General features: G+C 38.7%; 1 protein-coding gene and 1 pseudogene across 1 annotated transcript in view; both read right to left on the bottom strand.

Annotated features, from left to right (window-relative positions):
- Positions 1-20,551, bottom strand: part of EXOC4 (exocyst complex component 4) — an 814,897-nt gene that overhangs the window by 694,729 nt on the left and 99,617 nt on the right. Inside the window, exon 7 of the mRNA XM_060020916.1 lies at positions 847-1,021. Coding sequence (XP_059876899.1) covers positions 847-1,021 — 175 coding nt within the window. The remainder of the gene's footprint in view (positions 1-846; positions 1,022-20,551) is intronic.
- LOC132430771 (large ribosomal subunit protein P1 pseudogene) lies at positions 13,850-14,259 on the bottom strand (annotated as a pseudogene).

Raw genomic sequence — 20,551 nt, 5'->3', positions numbered from 1 at the left:
AAACAAACTCATGGAATATAGTTGCAACCTATATTCTTTCTACTGAACCATCAATAAAGCACACAGACTGTATCCCAAAAACTGTCTAATGAATGAATAATCAGGAATCAATCAATCCACCAAAAGCATGCCTATACTCTCAAAAATAACTACAATCTACATACATGATTTATTTTTTTCCTGCAAAGAATCCTATTTGCCATGCAAATAATTTCATTTCTACACAGTTATATTTTTCAATTCCCTATATATACTTAATTTTTTTCCTATTAGTAGATACTGTCTAACCAAGTCACTTCTATATAGCTATGTCAAATTTGCTTCAGCTAACTCTTAATCGTATTTCTCATTTTCGTCTGGCCATATCAAATATATTTTCCTGGCGCATGGAGAGAAAACATAATAAAATTTCTAAATACCCCCTCTGCAGCATCATACCAAACAGTAATATCATTCCTCCAATCTTCAACAGATCAATCAAGGTGGTACATTTATACCTTACAGGTTTATCTTCATCTCTTAAAATAAGCTCTTGACCTGTCTTTTACCCCAACATATGCAAGAGCTGACTGTAAGAAAATGGTCATAAACTTAAGCTACATATGTTTAGATCCTTGATTGCTACGTATTGAGAATCTCCTAATTTTAAAGCCTGGCCAAAAGAAGTTTGTTTAAAAGGTCTTTTGAAAATGATAGAAGTTCATAACATCAGCAAGCATCACCTTTAAATAGGAACACTACATTCTCACTGCTTATGATTAAGAGAATATTTTAGGTGGCTGATTTTTTTATGTTCCTACCTGTTATTCCGAATCAAGATGGGCACCCTCTGTAAAAGGATCTTACCTGCAGAACATCTTGGATCTTCACCCACACGTCTGCCATGTCATACAATTTGACATCTTCCTGCTGAGTCAGTGGAGTCACAACAGTGTCTTGCAGGTACCCCAGGACCACAGAGTGTGCAGCAGCTACAGCATTAAACTTGTCAAACAGCAACTCCAGCAGTTCTAGAAGTAACCTAGTGAAAAAAATAAACATTTACATACAAACAAACACAAAATGATTGACACTGGCCTGCAAGAAAAACATCAAACTAAAGTGAAGTAGCACACTACCATGTAAACAGCTCATTAAATTTCAACAGATTTCATTTCAAACAGTTGTCTAAGTAACTTTTGAAAATTTACCTAAGTGTCTGTTTCCTCTGCTATAAAATGGACATGGTGAAGTCAGACAGACAAAGTATTATATAATCACTTATATGTGTGATCTAAAAAATAATACAAATGAATCTATATACAAAACAGAAACAGACTCACAGATGTAGAAGACAAACTTATAGTTACCAAGGGAGGAAGAGAAGGGGGAAGGATAAATTCGGAGTATGGGACTAACAAATGCAAACTACTATACATAAAATAGGTAAGCAACAGAATTTACTATATAGTGCAGGGAACTATATTCCATATCTTATAATAACCTATAATGGAAAATAATCTGAAAAATATATATGTATAACTGAATCACTTTGCTGCACACCTGAAACTAACATAATATTGTAAATCAACTATACTTCCATTTAAAAAAATGGACATGGTGTACAAATTTTAAAGACAATCTTAAAGTCCCTAAACCAGCAGTAGCAGCTCAGTAAACATTTGTTTCCTTTTTAACATAATTCGGTGATCACTATACTCTTTTATATAAGTAGTTTTTCTAAGGAATTCAGGCAATTTTTCAGACAACAGTTCGAATGTTACAGAGAATGTGCTATTCTCTAGCAATAAATTGGGCACCTTGGTGAGGACACTAATCCTTTTAGTCATGGAAAGCTGCGCTTACTCCCATTCAAATGTATGGCCTAACTTGCCAGAAAAAACTACACACCTGCTGAGAAATCTGACTTTCACCACAGGGAGCAGCTTGGACCTCCGCATTATCTCATTTTGCATCTTGAGAGATGGACACATATTATTACATGAATTTTACATACTCAAGGACACAAAATGAGGCTGCAAGGCAGCTGACCCCAGAACAAAAGTTGATTTTCATGTCAGAGCACTGAGCCACCTACCTCTCTCTATAGTTTTACAGTGGAGATGTATATTCAGAGATGGCTCAGAGCTTCATGTCATGGATGCAAAGTAATTCCCCCATCACTGAGCCTTACAGCATCACTGATCACTCACACTTGGAATCATCCTTTCCTCCTCTGAAGTTGTATTTTATTCCACTTTTAAGGAACTTATCACACATATGGCTCACATGCGTGACTCAATCAACGTGGGTCACATTTATTTATATATAGACATTTTACCTCCCTTCCCCATTATGAGTCCTTTAGAGCAGGCACTGCTTTATACGTCTCTGTATACGCAGGAGCACTCAGAACAGTGAGCAGCAAATATTGGCTGAATGAATTTAATGTGTATACCATGAATGAGTACAGACAACTTTGGAATGTGACCTTTATTGTATAATCTGTGGCTCTCAGTTCATAGTTCCTAAGTAGACTTATAAACCAACCTGGAAAGTAGAAAAAGAAAGCAAAACATCTTGTCAGCAATGTCGATTAACAAGATTTTATTACCATAAATAAGAGGCTGTAACTACAATCTCATCAAAACGTATAGCATAATATCTATTCCTAGGGCTTCTTTATTGACCAATTACTGTAATTAATGTGCCAATGTGACAGCCAATAATTATCTTATGATAAAACCCTAATATCTCTGACATTTTTATTTAGACAAGACAGAATCAATAAAAATGTACATATTCCTCCCAGTCTAGAATATATATATATAATCCAGAAATTACACATCGTATTTGTAAACAGGAGCCATTCTACCTTTGAAGGATGATTTTTAACATCTTCTAAAGGTAAATTCATATTTATACTCACATTCACCTAAAACAATTCTTCACTTTCATCTGTGTTATATAAGAACTACTCAAAATCAGCAGAAAGAGGTACAAAGTACAGGAAGTTGTATCTAACTAAAATAGTTAATTCAGTGTTGGTAAATACTCTGTGTAAGACTGGTATCTGGCATCATACAGAGAAAATACCTGATTAAGGTTCTACTTTTCAAATAAAGATTTATGCTGAGTGTATAAAAGCCTGTGGTTCCCAAATGTCAACCCACAGAGCACAATGTATTTTCAGTGGTAGACAGAAAAATAAGACCATATGTTCACGTTTCACAAAGGTAAATTTGTTTGATATTTTTGGTATTCTCTTGGTAAGAAAAATCTGTTATTTTCTCCCATGACTGCAGTTGTATTGCCAAATGTCCTTACTTGACAAAATTAAAACGTAGTAACCTTATGCTATACCCAAACATTTCTGGAATGATTTTTTTTTCATTTTTATTTTATAGTGGTGTATAGTTGATTTACAATGTTGTGTTAGTTTCAAGTGTGCAGTAAAGTGATTTAGTTATACATATATCTATTCTTTTTCAGATTCTTTTCCCAGATAGGTTATTACAGAGTACTGTGCTATACTGTAGGTCCCTGTTGATTACCTATTTTATGTATAGCAGTGTGTACATGTTAATCCCCACCTCCTAATTTATCCCTCCCCCTCACCTTTCCCCTTTGGTAACCACTAGTTTGTTTTCTTTGTGCGTCTGTTTCTGTTGAAATGATGTCGATTCATGACATTCAGAAGCGTAAGGCATGCTGGTATCCAACTTCCCAATGGCATGAAGTTCTAGGTACAGGCCTACAAACCAGCAATAAAGCAGAAAACACTGGAAGAGGAGTGGCTCCTCTGAATGGAGGGGCTGCTGTCTGGTTATCTCCAGAGCCACTAGACTCCATGACTACACACACCTTGGCTGCCACTCAAGGACAAGAGCAACTCAGCAACCAGGGGCAGTGCTCTGTTTAGAAAAGAGACCTAAGAGGGAACTGAGGTGTAAAATGAGATCCATGGTATCTTAACAGTATGGAAATAGCAATCCCTGGATAAAATGCAACACACGACCACCTTCGGCCACACCTGGAGGATCAAGACCAAGACAGATGTGTTGTAGTATGACTATCAGAGCCATAAGACAGGCTACAGAGGGAAGAAAACAAGAAGAGCCAGGCCGGAAATCAAGACACTCTATTTGCCGCTCTGCCTACCTTGAAACATCCACCAATTTCAAAGAGAGGGAAGCTCTCCTCTGCCTCACCACAGCACAGTCTCGACAATACTAATAAAACCCGCAGCTCTGACATTAAAACTTAAAACTTTTGTGCTGCAAATGATGCCATCAAGAAAGTGAAAAGGCAACCCAAGAAATGGGAGAAAACATTTGCAAATAATTTACCTGATTTGTATCTGGAATACCTCAAGATTTCTTACAACTAGTAACAAGACAACCAAATTTTAAAATGGACAAAGGATTTGAATATGCATTTCTCCAAAGAAGATATATGAATGACCAGTAGGCAAACAGAAGATGCTCAACATCTTAGCCATCAGAGAAATACAAATCAAACCCAGGAGATACCAGTTTTTGGATGGTTATAATCAAAAAGACAGACAATACAAAGTACTGGTAAGGATGTAGAGAAATTTGAACTCTCATACAGCACTGATGAGAATGTAAAAATGGTACAACTGCTTTGGAAAACACTTTGGCAGTTCCTCGAGTTACCATACGTACCCAGCAATTCCACTCCTAGGTATATACCCAAGAAAAACAAAAACACACATGTGCACAAAAATGTGTACACAAGTGCTCATAGCAGCATTATTCATAATAGTAAAATATTAAAATAGTAGTAAAATAGTAATAGTAAAATCATAAAGTGGAAATAATCCAAATGTCCATCAACTAACAAATGGACCCAAAAAACCCGAGGTATATTCATACAATAGAATATTATTTGGCTATAAAAGGAGATGAAGTACTGATACATATTACAACACGAACCTTGAAAACATTATGCAAAGTGAAAAAAGTCACAGAAGACTACGTTGTGACTTTGTGTGATTCTATTTATATGAAATATCCAGAATAGGCAAATTGCACAGAAGGAAAATATGTTAGTGGTTCTTAGGTAGGTGGGAATTACCCACTAAAGCATATGGGGTTTGTTTTGTAGGGGGGACAAAAATGTTCTGGAACTACAGAGCGGTGATGGTCGCACACCCTGTGAATACACCAAAAACCAGTGTTTCAAGGGGTGATTTGTGTAGTATGTGAATTATATCTCAATTTAGCTGTTTTTTGTTTTTGTTTTTTAAATCATCAGCGGTGGCTCTGAGTCAGGCCAGTGAGGGCCCAACACCTCCCCTGTGGTGAAGTGAAAACATATAGAACAGTGAAAAAAGGAAACTGATGTCTCAAAAAGTGAAGTAGTATGAACACTGACTCCTTCAGAATCTTACTACCAGGAGGACATCAGTTTTTCTCTGTTGGTTCACTTGTTTTTTGTTTGTTTTTCCTTGTTACATAAGTAACCGGTAAAGAAACAAAAGATGCACATTCTTTCCCAACATTGATAATCCCTAACCCCGTAATTATGAGAAAATCTCTCAACTTCTTCAAGTGTTCCTATCTGTAAAACCAAAGTATTAATTAATACCTGTTCAGGAGCCTCACACAACTGATGGATGGATCACATTAGAAAATGGACAGAATTAGTTGAGGTAATTGTACTGTATTAAAGAGAGAGGAGGTTTCAGGATCCTTTTGTCTGGATTTCTGGCTTCAGCAACTCTGAAGACAATGGTTACCCTTCCTGAGAGAAAGAGAAAGAGAAAGAGAGAGTGGGGAGAGGGAGAGAGAATGAGAATGAAGTGAAGACAGAAACTGTTGAAAAGGAGAGCTGTTGGGTTTAGATCTGAAGATGTTAAGTTTAAGGTGTTACATACCGGTCCTCTGATATGCAAGTCTGGAGCCCAGGAGAGACACTGATTTTTGGAAATTTACAAAGTGATAAATATTTGAGAGGATGAGATTACTCAGGGATAATATGCAGAGTAAGAAAAGCAAGCCAACATTCCCCGAAATAGCAGCAGTGAAGAGATGTTCAGGAAGTAGCGAGGCAGGAAAACGACAGGAAGGAAAATTGTAGAAGACAGTGGAGAAGAGAATAGCAACAGAGCCAAGGCTACATGGCAGCCAGCTGATGTAAAGACAGAAATGTACAACTCACAGGTCCCAGTGACCTTGGCAAGAAGGGTTTCAGGGGAGCACTGGATGCTGAACTCAGCAGCGGGATAAGGAGTGAATGGCTAAGAAGGGAAAGAATCCAAGTCAATCACACACTTTGCAAAGGCTGACCATTCCTCACCAACACATGCTCTCCTAAAAAAAGAAAATGAAAAAGCAAGTGACTCTCCCCCAATGCAGCAAGAATAAGAGAGACCAGGAATCACTCACATGAACAAGACATAAAATGCAGTAGTCTGGCCCAATTTAAAGCTACCAGAAATAAACTGAAATATGCTGTTAATATTCACAGGCACTCGCTGGCTGCCCACCCGACACTAGATTGAGAAAACAAGTGTTTGCCTTTCCCCGCAGACACACTCAGGATGACCTGCACACACAGAGCCCCACAAAAGTCATCCCCTGAAATTGAAGACACGGGGAGGGGGAAGGGTAAGCTGGGACGAAGTGAGAGAGTGGCATGGACTTATATACACTACCAAATGTCAAATAGAAAGCTAGTGGGAAGCAGCCGCATAGCACAGGGAGATCAGCTCGGTGCTTTGTGACCACCTAGAGGGGTGGGATAGGGAGGGTGGGAGGGAGAAGCAAGAGGGAGGAGATATGGGGGTGTATGTATATGTATAGGTGATTCACTTTGTTATACAGCAGAAACTAACACACCACTGTAAAGCAATTATACTCCAATAAAGATGTTAAAAAAAGAAAAAAGTCATTCCCGACCCTACTCCACCAACAAAATTTCAACTAAATAAAAGATGATATAAAACATGACACTGCAACTAGCTCAGTTGCTTAAATCCTGTTAGGATCAAGGTTTTCACCACTGATCCAAAAGACAAAAGAGCAGGCAGAATCATTAAATTACTAGAGATTCCTTAAATTGAACTGAATAAAAAAAGGCCTCAGACAGGAATCAGCCTAAGAACCATAGAGATTAGAATTTCAGTTAATTGCAATTTCTACCAGTCAGAAGAAAATCGCGCGTGCAAATGCGCGCGCACGCGCGCGCACACACACACACACACACACACACACACACACACAGAGGTTATTTCCAGAGTCACAAAACAGTATGCAATAATATGCAATACAACACCACAGTCAGTGAAAGAAAACTTCAATCCTGGGATGGCAATGTGGTATAAATGCCGGTATAAAGGACTGGCATTAGAAAGCTGGACTTGGCAGCAGCTCTCTACTGAATAGTCATGGGATTTTCAGTACATCATGGGACTGTTCCAAGTCTCAGGCTCCTCAAACACAAACTTCCTCAATTACAATTTCCTAATCACAAACTGTGAGAATTAAATGCAATAATGTAAGTGAAAGTATACTAAAAAGCAAGCTCAAAACAACAGTAAATTGCTTCCTTCAACGGTTACCATGTAGAGGGGGAAAAGGCGGGGGACAAGAGATACTCCAGATGTCCCCATGGCCCAGCTGCATCTCTGTCCTTCCCCCAGCTTAGTGAAGTCCTGCTTGTATTCCATAAGATACACTAGTATCATCCCAATAGAACCCCTCTTTAATTCTGTTAGTTGGAGGTGGGTTCTGTCACTGCTAACTAAAAGAGGGTCTAATTCACAGAATAACAGCCAATTCCTTCATTCTATAATCCCTCAAAAAAAAAGCAGATGATCACAATGGACTGAGAGAAGTGACAAAAGAGCAACATGCATGGCCTCCTGGGCCAGAGAATAAGAACACAGTCCCTGTTTATGTGTGGTTATGTACCCACACCTCTCCCCCAACACATGGCCCAATGCCTAGTTAAGCTGTGGGTGCCTGAGTACATATGAGTAAAAGAATGAGCAATTTAGGGTGGCAGTATTCGGAGAAGTCCAGGACTAGAGCCACCAGCCTGGGGTCCTCTGCATGGGGCCAGCAGCTAAAGCCGTCATGATGGACAAGAGCCCTTAAACGGTGAGGCTGGAGTGAGATAATGATGATGACAACGACGAGGACCACAACAAAGACAACTACGTCTTCACAGCCACACTGATGACAACAGGCCAGGCGCTGTGTGAAGTGCACACTTTATCCTCGGGAGAACCCAATGAGGAAGGTACTACTTTTATCCCCACATTACAGACAAGAGAACGAAAGCTCAGAGATAAAGAGAGACCAAAGGACTCGATTTTGGAGAATGTTTCTTTTAAGGGATGTTAGGAAAAAAAGTAATTTAAGAGAAGAGGCCAGAGTTATCAGTACCATCAAATGCTACAGAAACCAAGGCTGGAAAGAGCATCAACAGAAGTCTATCCTGCCTCTATTTTCTCACTGCCAACCAGTTTACCCCTGGTATTCTACTAAAACAATTCCTACAAAAGTCTCAAATCATCATTTTGCTCAATCTAAGATATACACACTACTCTATATAAAATAGATAACCAACAAGGACCTACTCTACAGCACAGGGAACTATACTTAATATTTTATAATAACCTATAAGGGAGAAGAATCTGAAAAAGAATAGATACATACACATGTATAACTGAATCACTCTGCTGTACACCTGAAACTAACACAACATTATAAGTCAACTATACCTCTAAATAAATAAATAAATAAGACCTCTTCAGTCCTTATTCAAGGAGGTGCAGTGCTTGTTTCTACTGACCACTCACTCCTCCTTGAAACACTGCCTTCCACGGGCTCCAACCCTATACTCTCCCACTCGCCTTCCACCTCCCTGGTTGCGCCTTCTCAAGAATCTCTTCCTCAGCCTGTTCCTTAAATGCTGTCAACTCTTCTCGATCCTCATACTCTCTCTGGGTGAGCTCATCCACCACTTACGTCTTCAATCATCCACCCGCTAATGACTCCCAAACGTATCTTCTGTCCAGACGGCTCTCCTGAGCTGTAGACATCAAACCTAACACGTCTTAAATAAAACTCATCATTCTCCTACCCAAACCTACTTATCCATTTACCTAAGTCAGTGAACGGTATCACTTACCCCAGAAAATCATCCTCCCCTCCCCTCTTCCTCAAATCCAATCAATTACCAACCTCTTTTATTTCTACCTCTTTACTACCTCTACCATGGGCCTACTTTAGCCCATTGCCACTGTTACTCTGCTAATGCAGGCCTTATCATCTCTTCCCTGGATTTTTAAAACAACCCTTAGAGGAGACTCCTTTCCTCCAGTCCTTGCCTCTCCTTCTCTAGACTGTAAATTCAATGAGAGCAAGAACTATGCCTGATTTATCACAGTATTCCAGTATTTGTCATAATAGTAAGCATATGACAGGCAATAAATGAGTATTTGTTCAAAGAAAGAATGAAACAATGAGCTCCAGCAGATGGGGGAGATAGAGACCGGATTACAGATAACAAGTGGCAAGGAAATATGTATTACTGCCTGTGATCTCCTGGAGGGAAATCAGAAGACCACAACAAAAATATTTCACACAAAATTCTCCTCTCAGAAAGATAACCTCATCAACATAAACATGAGAACGAAAAGAAATATAGTTACAAGCTGAAAGATATATATGCATTCAGAGCTAACTTTAATAATACTGTGTTAAAATCTATTTTGTATTAAAAAACATGAAAGAGTCAAGAAGAAGCAAATATTTGTTCTTTAAACATACTTCCGATTACCTGGCAGGTTTTAAAAACAGGCTTCTTATAAATACAAGCAAAATGTTACCTATTCTTCCAGACAGCCTACTAACTTCCTACCCATAACTACTCCTATGTATCTCATCTTGGAGTGCCACCATGAAAAAAGGCAGAGAATTACGGAGAAGAAAATGTTCAGGAATAGTCACAGTTGCACACGTCAGGAAATGTCTATGGTATAAAGCTACATCATCAAGCTGTGAAAAATGTTCAATATTTAAGGTGAGATTCAACTATCTGGATCTAAATTTAACATCCAGGGAACCTTGAGTTAGTCATTTGGCTGGAAAATCCATGTTAGCAGCCAAGAAGCTGCCTTGCTTGGTCACGAAGTAAAGATACACACACAAGGTAGAAAATCAGTCCTGCTCTACTACTTATCTGCTGAGACCTTAATATCAGGTTTCTGCGTTTTCCCACTGACAGACAAAGGCATTAACCACAGAATATTTATTTCCCTACTTCTATGTTCTAAAAGATAAGAAAATACTGAACTCTGAGCTTAGGTCTTATAAGGTTTTATATGAAAAATTAAAAGAAACTGATCATCAATTATTTCATATCAAAATGGTCTTTGTTTTACACTCCTGTATCTCACATACACATTTTCATAATAAGCTTGGCTGAGCTAGTATTTTTCATTTCAAACAGGACATAGATGCCATTTAATCTTCAAGGTTATCTAATACCTACTTCTAAGGGATAGAGATTAGTTTCACCACTTTTATTAATAACAATCTTCATGTAAAGAGCAGTTACTATTTGAGGAGTGCTGACTAATTCTCCATCTGCACTATGAAAAGAATAGGAAAAAACTATTAGCAATATAGAATGAAACACAGTAAAAATAAAAAGAACCAGTCCTGGCTCTAGTAATTGCCTTCCTGTGTCACTTCCCCACTTGTCAAGTCAGCCTCTCATGCTCAGTTTCTGAATTCTTGGTAGATGACCTCGAATGAACTTCTAGTTCTAACGTGTGGCAAATTAGGGAGTGAAATTAGAAAATAAACCCAGGCCCTTTTTCTTTGAATTAAAGTATTAGTATCATTCTTTCAAAAGCCTTTCCCAGGACAGTCTCCTCAACAAAAGACGATCAAAAAACTGAATGGTCATATGCAAAAGAATGAAACTGGAACACTCTTACACCATACACAAAAATCAACTCAAAGTGAATTAAAGACTTGAACTTAGAACTGAAACCATATAACTCTTACATGAAAACACAGGAATAAGAGCCTTGACATTAGTCTTGGCAATGACTCTTTGGATTTGACACCAAAAGCAAAGATAAACAAGTAGAGAACCACATCAAATTAAAAGCTTCTGCACAGCAAAGGACACCATCAACAGAATGAAAAGCAACCTATGAATGGGAGAAAATATTTGCAAACCATATATATGATAAAAAGTTAATATCCCGGGCTTCCCTGGTGGCACAGTGGTTGAGAGTTTGCCTGTCGATGCAGGGGACACGGGTTCGTGCCCCGGTCTGGGAGGATCCCACATGCTGCAGAGCAGCTGGGCCCGTGAGCCATGGCCACTGAGCCTGTGTGTCCGGAGCCTGTGCTCCGCAACGGGAGAGGCCACAACAGTGAGAGGCCCACGTACCGCAAAAAAAAAAAAAAAAAAAAAAAAAAAGTTAATATCCCAAATGTATAAAGAACTCACACAACTCAAAAACAACAACACAAAACACAATCCGATTAATGGGCAGAGAAACTGAATAGACATTTTTCGAAAGAAGACAAACAAATGACCAGAAGGTACACAAAATGGTGCTCAACATCACTAATCATCAGGGAAATGCAAATCAGACCATAAGGAGCTATCACCACACACCTGACAGAAGGGCTATCATCAAAAAGACAAGAGATAACAAGTGTCGGGAGGATATGGAGAAAAGGGAACCCTTGTACACTGTTGGGTGGGAATGTAAATTGATGCAGCCACTATGAAAAACAGTATGGAGGTTCCTCAAAAAAATTAAAAGAACTACCATATGATCCTGCAATCCCACTTCTGGGCATATATCCAATAGAAATGAAAACAGACTCTCAAAAAATATCTGCACTCCCGTGTTTATTGCAGCATTATTCACAAGAGCGAAGACATGGAAACAACCTAAGTGTCCATCAATGAATGAACAGATAACATACGCACACACACGCACAACCCCACGTTTCCACTGCAGGGAACAGGGGTTCGATCCCTGGTCGCAGAACTAGGATCCCGCATGCTGCGCGGCATGGCCACAAAACACACACACACACACACACACACACACACACACACACACACACACACACACACACACACACACACACTGTGGACTATTATTCAGCCATGAGAAAGAAGGACATCCTGCCATTTGCGACAACATGAATGGACCTCGAGGGCATTAGGTTAAGTGAAATAAGTCAGACAGAGAAAGACAAATACTATATGTTCTCACTCATATGCGGAACCTAAAAGAGCCAAAGTCAAAGGAACAGAGACTAGAGTGGTGGCTGCCAGGGGCTATGGAAAACGGGAGATGGTGGTCAAGGAGTACAACCTTCAAGTTATAAGATGGATAAGATCTGAGGAACTAAGGTAAAGCATAGTGATTATAGTTAATACTGTATTATATAATACTTGAAAGTTACTAAGACAGTACATCTTAAAAGTTATCACCACAAAAAGAAATGGTAATTATGTGATGTGATGCAGGTGTTAGCCAATGCTAGGGTAGTCATCATTCTGCAATATTTAAGTATATCAAATCAACACATTGTACACCTTAAACCTACACAATGTTATGTCAGTTATTATCTCAATAAAGCTAGGGGGAAGAAAAGCCTTTCACCCATTTGAAAAATCATATTTCATCATAATGGAACATTGGAAAATGTATCCGCAAATCCACTTCCCAAAGAAGAAAAGTTATGATTTTAGGTGTATATTCTTAGTACTTAGTTGTATACTGGTCTTAGTACAAGAACGTACAAGCTTTCTAGGGGAACTGTTTACGTGTCTCTAAGTCATCAGTCTGATTCTCAAGTGAGTCAATTAAGACTCATTTACTCTGTGGCGGCTGATCACACTTCTTAACATGTCCAGCTATCGCTGAGAGGCCTGCCATTGATCACAGCGGGGTGTGGGGTGGAGACTGTACGGGTGCGGGAATGGATGTGTCAGCGTAAATACCGCCCTTCTCCTGAGGAAGAACAAAATCAGGCCCAGGAAATGAGTTAGGACTGTGATCTTTACATAAGCCAGAAAGCAAACTTCCATGGAGGATACAGACAACTTATCCTCTTAATTCCACCACCAACCAGCTTTGTGAAACTGTCAAATTATTGCAGCTTTCCCACTTCCCTGGGTAAATCTGGGATTAATAAAAACGCCCCTACCTGTGATGAGGCCAACAGTAAGGCTCACTCAGGTGAGATGCCAGATGGCAGACTGCTTTGCGAAGCATAAATGCTACAAAACTACAGAACTCCGTGATGTCTGTGATGTTACAAAGAGTGTTCTCAAATTTTAGCATGTGTAGAATCATCTAGAGACTCCTGTGGGCCCTGCACTCAGGGATTCCAATTTAATCACCCCTCCCCACAGGGATAATTTGCATTTCTAACTTTCAAGTGACATTGGTATTGCTGGTCCTTAGACCCCACTCTGTGTAGTGCTGAGATTTTTTTAAAAATAAAAATCGTTTCCTCTTATTTTAAAATTGTCTTCTTTGCATTTTTCTTAGTTATTCATTCATTAAACTTCCTGGGCACTTAGTACGTGCCCAGCCCTAAATCAGGCTGCGAACACAAAGTTAACCCCCTCTTAAAAACTTACAGCCCAATCTGATTAGAGAACATACTGATGATATGGGCCAGGAACTAGAGGAGCCCAGAAAAATAAAGTATAGCCTAAGATACACACAAAGGTGCTCTAATCATATCTGACCTCACTCCTAAACATCACCAAGGGAAGAATTTCATTTGACACACTTTTTTTTTTTTTTTTTTTTTTTTTTTTTAGCAGCAAACAGCTCAGCTTTTTATTGAATGTGTTACTAAAGAGGTTTAGTCAAACCGAGCAAAGCCCAGGTCATCGTCAGCCTCTTCAGATTCTTCTTTCTTCGCTTCCACCTTCTTCTCCTCAGCTGGGGCAGCAGTGGGGGAGGGGGCAGGTCACCTGCCTCGCACCGCGGATGAGGCTCCGGATGCTGACACTGGCCAAAGCCTTTGCAAACAAGCCTGGCCAAAAAGACTCAACATTTACACCGGCTGCTTTAATGAGGGCGTTGATCTTTTCCTCCGTGACCATCACCTCATCATCATGCAGGATGAGGGCCAAGTAGATGCGGGCGAGCTCCAAGGCGGAGGCCATGGTGCGGGCGAGCGCTAGGGAGGGGCTGCCGGGCGAGGTGCTAGTCGCCTGATGAAGTGAGGGCCTCACCCCAGTGCAGCCTTAGCTTCCTGGGAAGGACGGAGCGGCTCAGCGGTAGCTGAGGAAAGCTGACACAAGTCTTTGTTTGTGTGTTTTTGCTATGAGAAAGATTCAGTGCCGGTTTGAGTGTGGAGTATCTTTGGATTATGACACCAACAAGCACACAGAAAATGAAAAGGTCTAAGGCAGCTCCTACTGTCTGCCAAATGAAGAAGTGGCCTTGATGCAACACGAAGGCAGACGCCTAAATAACGTTATCAATAACCTAAAATGTAGATTTTATCCGTCATTTCCTTAACTGGCCCCATCTCTAATATGAACCTCCTACAGCGTGCAAAACAAGAGAAATAAAAAGCATTTTTTTTTTACCCTGACAAATATAAAATAAATATTTAAGAAATGTAACACTGAGTAAGACCTCTAGCACATTCAGCCAAGCTCCCTTTCTCCAGGGACTATAACCAAAGGACGTCATAAGGATCAGAAAGACAGCTGTCCAACTGCACGTTTACCAAAGAGCTACGAACATTACCCACATTATTAATTCACCTGATATGCTAAGAGGCTATCATCTATTGCTTACCTGGGAAATCTAAAAAAAAAAAAAAAAAAAAATGATACAAATGAACTTATTTACAGAACAGAAACAGAGTCCCAGACTTAGAGAAGGAACTTATGATTACGAGGGGGAAGGTGGGGGGGGGCAGTTAGGGAGTGTGGGATTGACATGTACACACTGCTATATTTAAAATGGATAACCAACAGGGACCTACTGTATAGCACAGGGAACTCTGCTCAGTATTCTGTAACAACTAATTAGGAAAAGAATTTGAAAAAGAATAGATAGATGTACATGTATAATTGAATCACCTCGTTGTACACCTGAAACTAACACAACATTGTTAATCAACTATACTCCAATATAAAATAAAATGTTAAAAAAAAAAAAAAAGAAGAAGCTATCATCAATTAATTTAAGTCTTACAAGAAAGTATGTAGATTTGGGACCAGTACTACCTTCCATGGTAATGAACTCTATATTTTAGTTAACAAATGGTGTAATAAGCCCCATATGTAAAGAAGTAATTCCTTTCATTTGTTCTAAAAATATTTTAGTAAAGCTGCAGGGGATTATATTCTAGTTGAGGAATAGTGGAATTTCTTCCATATGTCCCTGGTTCATCCTATTCATACTCTTCAGTATTTAATGGTTGGGTGTATTTAGAGCATGTTCTCACTGATACATGTAATCAAAAGTAGAGATTTAATCAAATGGAATCATAATCACTGAAGTTAAATTTACTTGCTTCCCGCTTGCTTTGATTCAAATTAACGACTCATCTAAATTACATCGAGGCCCTTCCTGATTCCAAGCATGTCCAGGTGCTACACGCAGTGCTTGGGAATGGCTACAAGAAGCCACAAGGACAAATGCTTGACCTTGCTTCAAAGCTGCTCTTAAATGATTTTTCTGTAAAATAAAATGACCAATTCCACCAAATCCTACATTTTAGATACTTAGGTGAAGAGTAACTAATAGAGAAAGAAGAGATGAAAGGAAATGCTACTTATTTGAAAAAGAAATACATGCCTGACTCTAGCCACAGATGTAAAGAAATCACGAGAAATATTTATTTCTCTTTCCATAAACACTGTACTTGTACCACAAAACTAAACTTGGGGCTTGAGCCTTTTGACTGTCTCATAGATAAAACCACTTTGTATGACTGGCCTATTACAACAGTATGCCCTCATTTCAAGTTCTGGACTCTGAATTTTTAAAGTACATTTCTCTAACTTTTAGAGCAGTAATTCAATGTATCTCTACAAATCTAAAGCCTGCAGAGACTGAGAAATCGGGGGCTGGGGAAGTGGGGAGTTTTAGGAAATGAGGCAAATATCAACTATGAAGAAAAACATGACTATAAAGTGGCTGATTCAATGTTAGAATTATTCAGCAAGTATTCATCTAACACTGACAATCAATTACATGACAGACACTTAGGAGGCAGAAACGAAAAGGGTATACAGTCCATTACAATACAATGTAATAAGTGTTATGACTATTTAAAAGTAGCATGGCCACTCCTTCAGATTCCAGATCAAAAATATAAAGACTAGAAGAAAGTTTGGGAAATTTTATTTATAATCTAAGAGTGAAGAAGACCTAAGTTCTGACACAAAACCCAGACACTTTAAAAGAAAACATTGATAAATACAACCTCATAAAAATAAAAACAACGTATACATGATCAGACATCATAAAGTCAAAAGAGAAAGAAGCTGGAGGGAAATTAGAATATAAATCCCAAAGAACTAATTTTCTTGATATATAAAAAGTTCCTGTAAATCAATAGAAAGACAAACATACTGGAAAAATAGGTGTTCACTACTTTTCAGTAAGGAAATAAAACATTATTTGACCACTGTACTATTGAAAATTTCAACTTTTAAACAAGTCGGCTTTTAGGATAGGATAATGAACCATCCTGTACCTATCACCCTGATTCAATAAGTATCATTTATCACTACTCTTGTTTTAGCTATATCTACACTCAACCCAGATTATTTTGAAGTAATATATCCATACATAACATAGATATCATAACAATGAATTACTTTTTACACAAATAAGAAGTTTAACCTCACTCAAATTTTCTCTAAAAAATACAAATCAAAACCACCTTGGAAATACCATTTTTCACTGATCAGACTGACAAAGATAAAAACATTTTGATAATACAATCTGTTTACTAGAGACTACAGGAACTCTCAAACATTATTGATGACATGAAAACTTGGTATTATCTCTAAGAAAAACACACTTGGCAACAATTATCAAAATCGAATAAACCACAAAAATCTAATCAACCAGCAAAGAACTCTGAAAATGGCACAAGAATCGGATGCTCTCCTTCTCGCATCTTATATGTCATCTTCAAGGTAACTGCACAACTAGAAGAATAACTAGCAGGTGCTATCAAATGAATGGAGCTTGATAACTACAACTTGTATAAAACAACAGTAAAAGCTGCCTTACTTTATTAGTTAAAATACACACACACACCATCCCCCCCCAGACACAAGACACACCCTAATGCCCACCTACCCAGACCAGATTAGGTCCCCATGGTTATATGCTCTCATGGCACATTTTGCTTTTCCTCTGCAGCACTTACCACAGTTTGTAATAATACACTTATCTAAAGGTTCTCTTACTAATGCCTTTCTTCCCCTCTAGACTTTAAACTCCATAAGGACAGGGACCATATTTGTGTGGCATTTGAGCCCAGTTCCTGGTCCATGACTGATATTCAATATAAGTGGAATTCATTCTTTCATTCAAAATATATTTATTATGGGTCTGGTGGGCTCTGTGCCTACATTCTGGTTATATGGTGCTGAACAAGGCAAACTAGTTCTCTCTTCTCTTGAAGCTTCCATTCTAGGAGTAGTCAGAAAATAACCAAACATGCACACACACACACACACACACACACATTCACACACACATACACACCATAAAAAGTAACTTAATGAACATGATCCAGTTGATCTGCAAATACGTACTATGTTTTTCCACACTAATACCCCCAATCAGCATTTCCATTTGTAATGATTTCTTTTGATTAAAATAACTTGAGTAATACTTTATATTAATTCTTAAATAATAAATTTATTTTTCACTATAACTTAATAACAGTTGCAAAATAAAGGGGGGTGGAGCCTATAACCTTACTGTCCAAACACAACTACTTTTAGCATTAAAGCATATTTCTCTCCCGTTTCTTCCATGAATTTTTCCTCAGTATAACAGTGAGCACAGAATATGCAGTGTTCTCTGCTTTTTATATCAGACGCTTAATCTTCCCTCATTCATAATAGACATCAAGGAACATCACAAAATGGTCTCCTTCCAAAAAGGGAAAAGGTCTCCCTGGCAGCCATTGTCCATTCATTCAATCCTTTCTGCCCTCTTCCAGACCAATAGTCTTACCAAAGTGGAGCAGGCCTCCAGCACCTCCCCAGTCTGCTTTCATTTTTAACCAGGACCACTTTCAAGTAAGTCAAGTAGCTGTTACACGCCAATCCTTCTCTTCTCCCACATTCTTCTCTCTCACATATTCTTAACAAGGTATCACACCTTTGAGAAGATTTTGTTCCATGTATTTTTCACGCTTTTCTTATTTGCTAAATAGTAAAGGACTTCCTACAGCTTTTCTGAACAAAAATGAAAATGCTCATGAGCTAGATTTTGGGAAAGAACCAATAGCTAGGCAGCAGGAGTTGAAGAAACTGGTTATGAGCTGCACAGGCTGCAGACCACACAAGCCATCTGATATTGAAGACATTGCCTGCCTTTCTGAGGAAATTATGGGTAGCAGGTGGTTCTGGGAGATTTAAAAAGCCCTTGTTACCCTAATGTTTATCAACTTGGCAACAATAGTAGTTGAATATTTTCCTTTCATAGTAAACAGAGGTTTATAGACACTAGATAATGAATGAACAGGAAGACAAAATATTTCTCCTATAAATAGACAATAGATAGGTTGGGGGATCAAGAATAAAATAAAATAACAAGTGGGTGACCAAAGTGATTTTTGAAAACTGTCTGTGAAAGTATTCTGGCTCTGCAGGAAGTGAAAGCAAAACAGTTCACTAGTCTGGTTCCTACTACTTTTCTAGCAAAATAGCACACAACATTAATTCTCTTTACATAAAGACAAATGAAAACAGGCCTGCAATGCATCACAACCAGAATATATTTAAGAAGATGATGCTGAACAATGAGACTTTTAGGGAAAGTTACAATTCTGGTGCCTAGCCTCAGAGTAGCATTTATATGCTAACGATTTGGAATAGGTTATTTCACTGCGGAGGGGCGGGGGGGGGGGGGGGGGGGGGGGCGGGGGGGTAGTGAGGGAGAGAATCATTTTGTGGAAGAAGGATTCATGGTTGTTTTTGCCTATGCTCCAACTTCCTTTAAGGAAATCAGTCTCTTACACCTTTAACGTAAGATTTCTTGAATGGTAAAAGATAATATTCATAATAATGTAAAGTATTCTGACTTTACTTCTCTCTAAAATAATGCCACTCCCACCTCCCAGTACAGTTTAACACAAGGTATCATGCAAGCTTCAAGGATAATCTGACAATATCCTTTCTAAACTTCTAAACCTCTAGAAGCGGCAGTGCAATCACTTCTGAATGAAGTTTCCCAGGTAATGAATTCTTGAGGAGTTTTAAACCATTTGTTGGCACACAGCTGCCATAGACTAGCTCCAAATTATCAGCCATGTGGAACACCAACCCAAGAATTTAATCTTTGATTTTCAAAGAGTGGTTCCAAATATTTGCTTACTCTGTACTATTTTATCTAATAATAAGGAGTTTTGGCCCAAATTTTCATATTTGTACATTTTATAAAATGGGATCATGTTATAGGCATGAAATCAAGACAAACAGCTTGTTCACTTGCCGGTGTCCAATATATCCTACCTACAAAGGCCTTTAAAATACTGACAAAAAACGAAACTTAAAGAGGGAAAAATACCCTCCTGCTGACTCATTCTTCACAGAGAAACATTTATTATTTCCTGGGGCAGTATGCCGAATTTCCACTTCTGTTGCTGTAATTTCCACTTGTGAATTTTGGAAGGCGCCGAAGGAACGGAAGAGGAAGAGGTCAAAATCCTAGGAAAGACACACTGCTGCTAAGGGGACTGTAATGAGAACTACAGAACAGTTACTGACCCGTGCCCTTTTCGTTTTATTTCCAATATATACTATAGTCATGCTATTTCCCTATGAAAGTTCACTGTACTCATCTTGGGACTTGCAGCAACTGGGCAAACAGCAAATCAGAATTCTGGAGTGTTCATTAGTAAGGAGGCAAAAGGTCTACACAAAAATCCAGGCACCAGGCAAAGAAAGAAGAAAAGCACAGTTCCATTCAGAACCATTCCCAGCTTCTCTGGATCACAGTGTGAGTGATCAACGAACATGAAAGTTGAGAAAGAAACCAAGAATAAATAAACTTATGTATTCACACACACGCACAAATGCATGTAATGGTACCTATTGGCACTGCTCTACCAAGCTCTAACCATATAACCTCATCTAACACGAGCAACCCTGTTGTCAAGACAGGTTCTGTTTTCCTCAGTTACAGAGCTGAAATTCAAAGTCAGGTCTGCTCAGCTCCAAAACCCATGCTCCTCAAAACATGTGCTTTGAAATACTCTGTGGCATAAGAGGGGTGGAGAATGTTTTCTTCACCAATCGTAATTCTAAATGAAGTGTACAA

The sequence above is a fragment of the Delphinus delphis genome, chromosome 9, assembly GCF_949987515.2.
Source record: "Delphinus delphis chromosome 9, mDelDel1.2, whole genome shotgun sequence".
NCBI lineage: Eukaryota > Metazoa > Chordata > Mammalia > Artiodactyla > Delphinidae > Delphinus > Delphinus delphis.
This window is presented reverse-complemented; position numbering and strand designations above follow the sequence as displayed.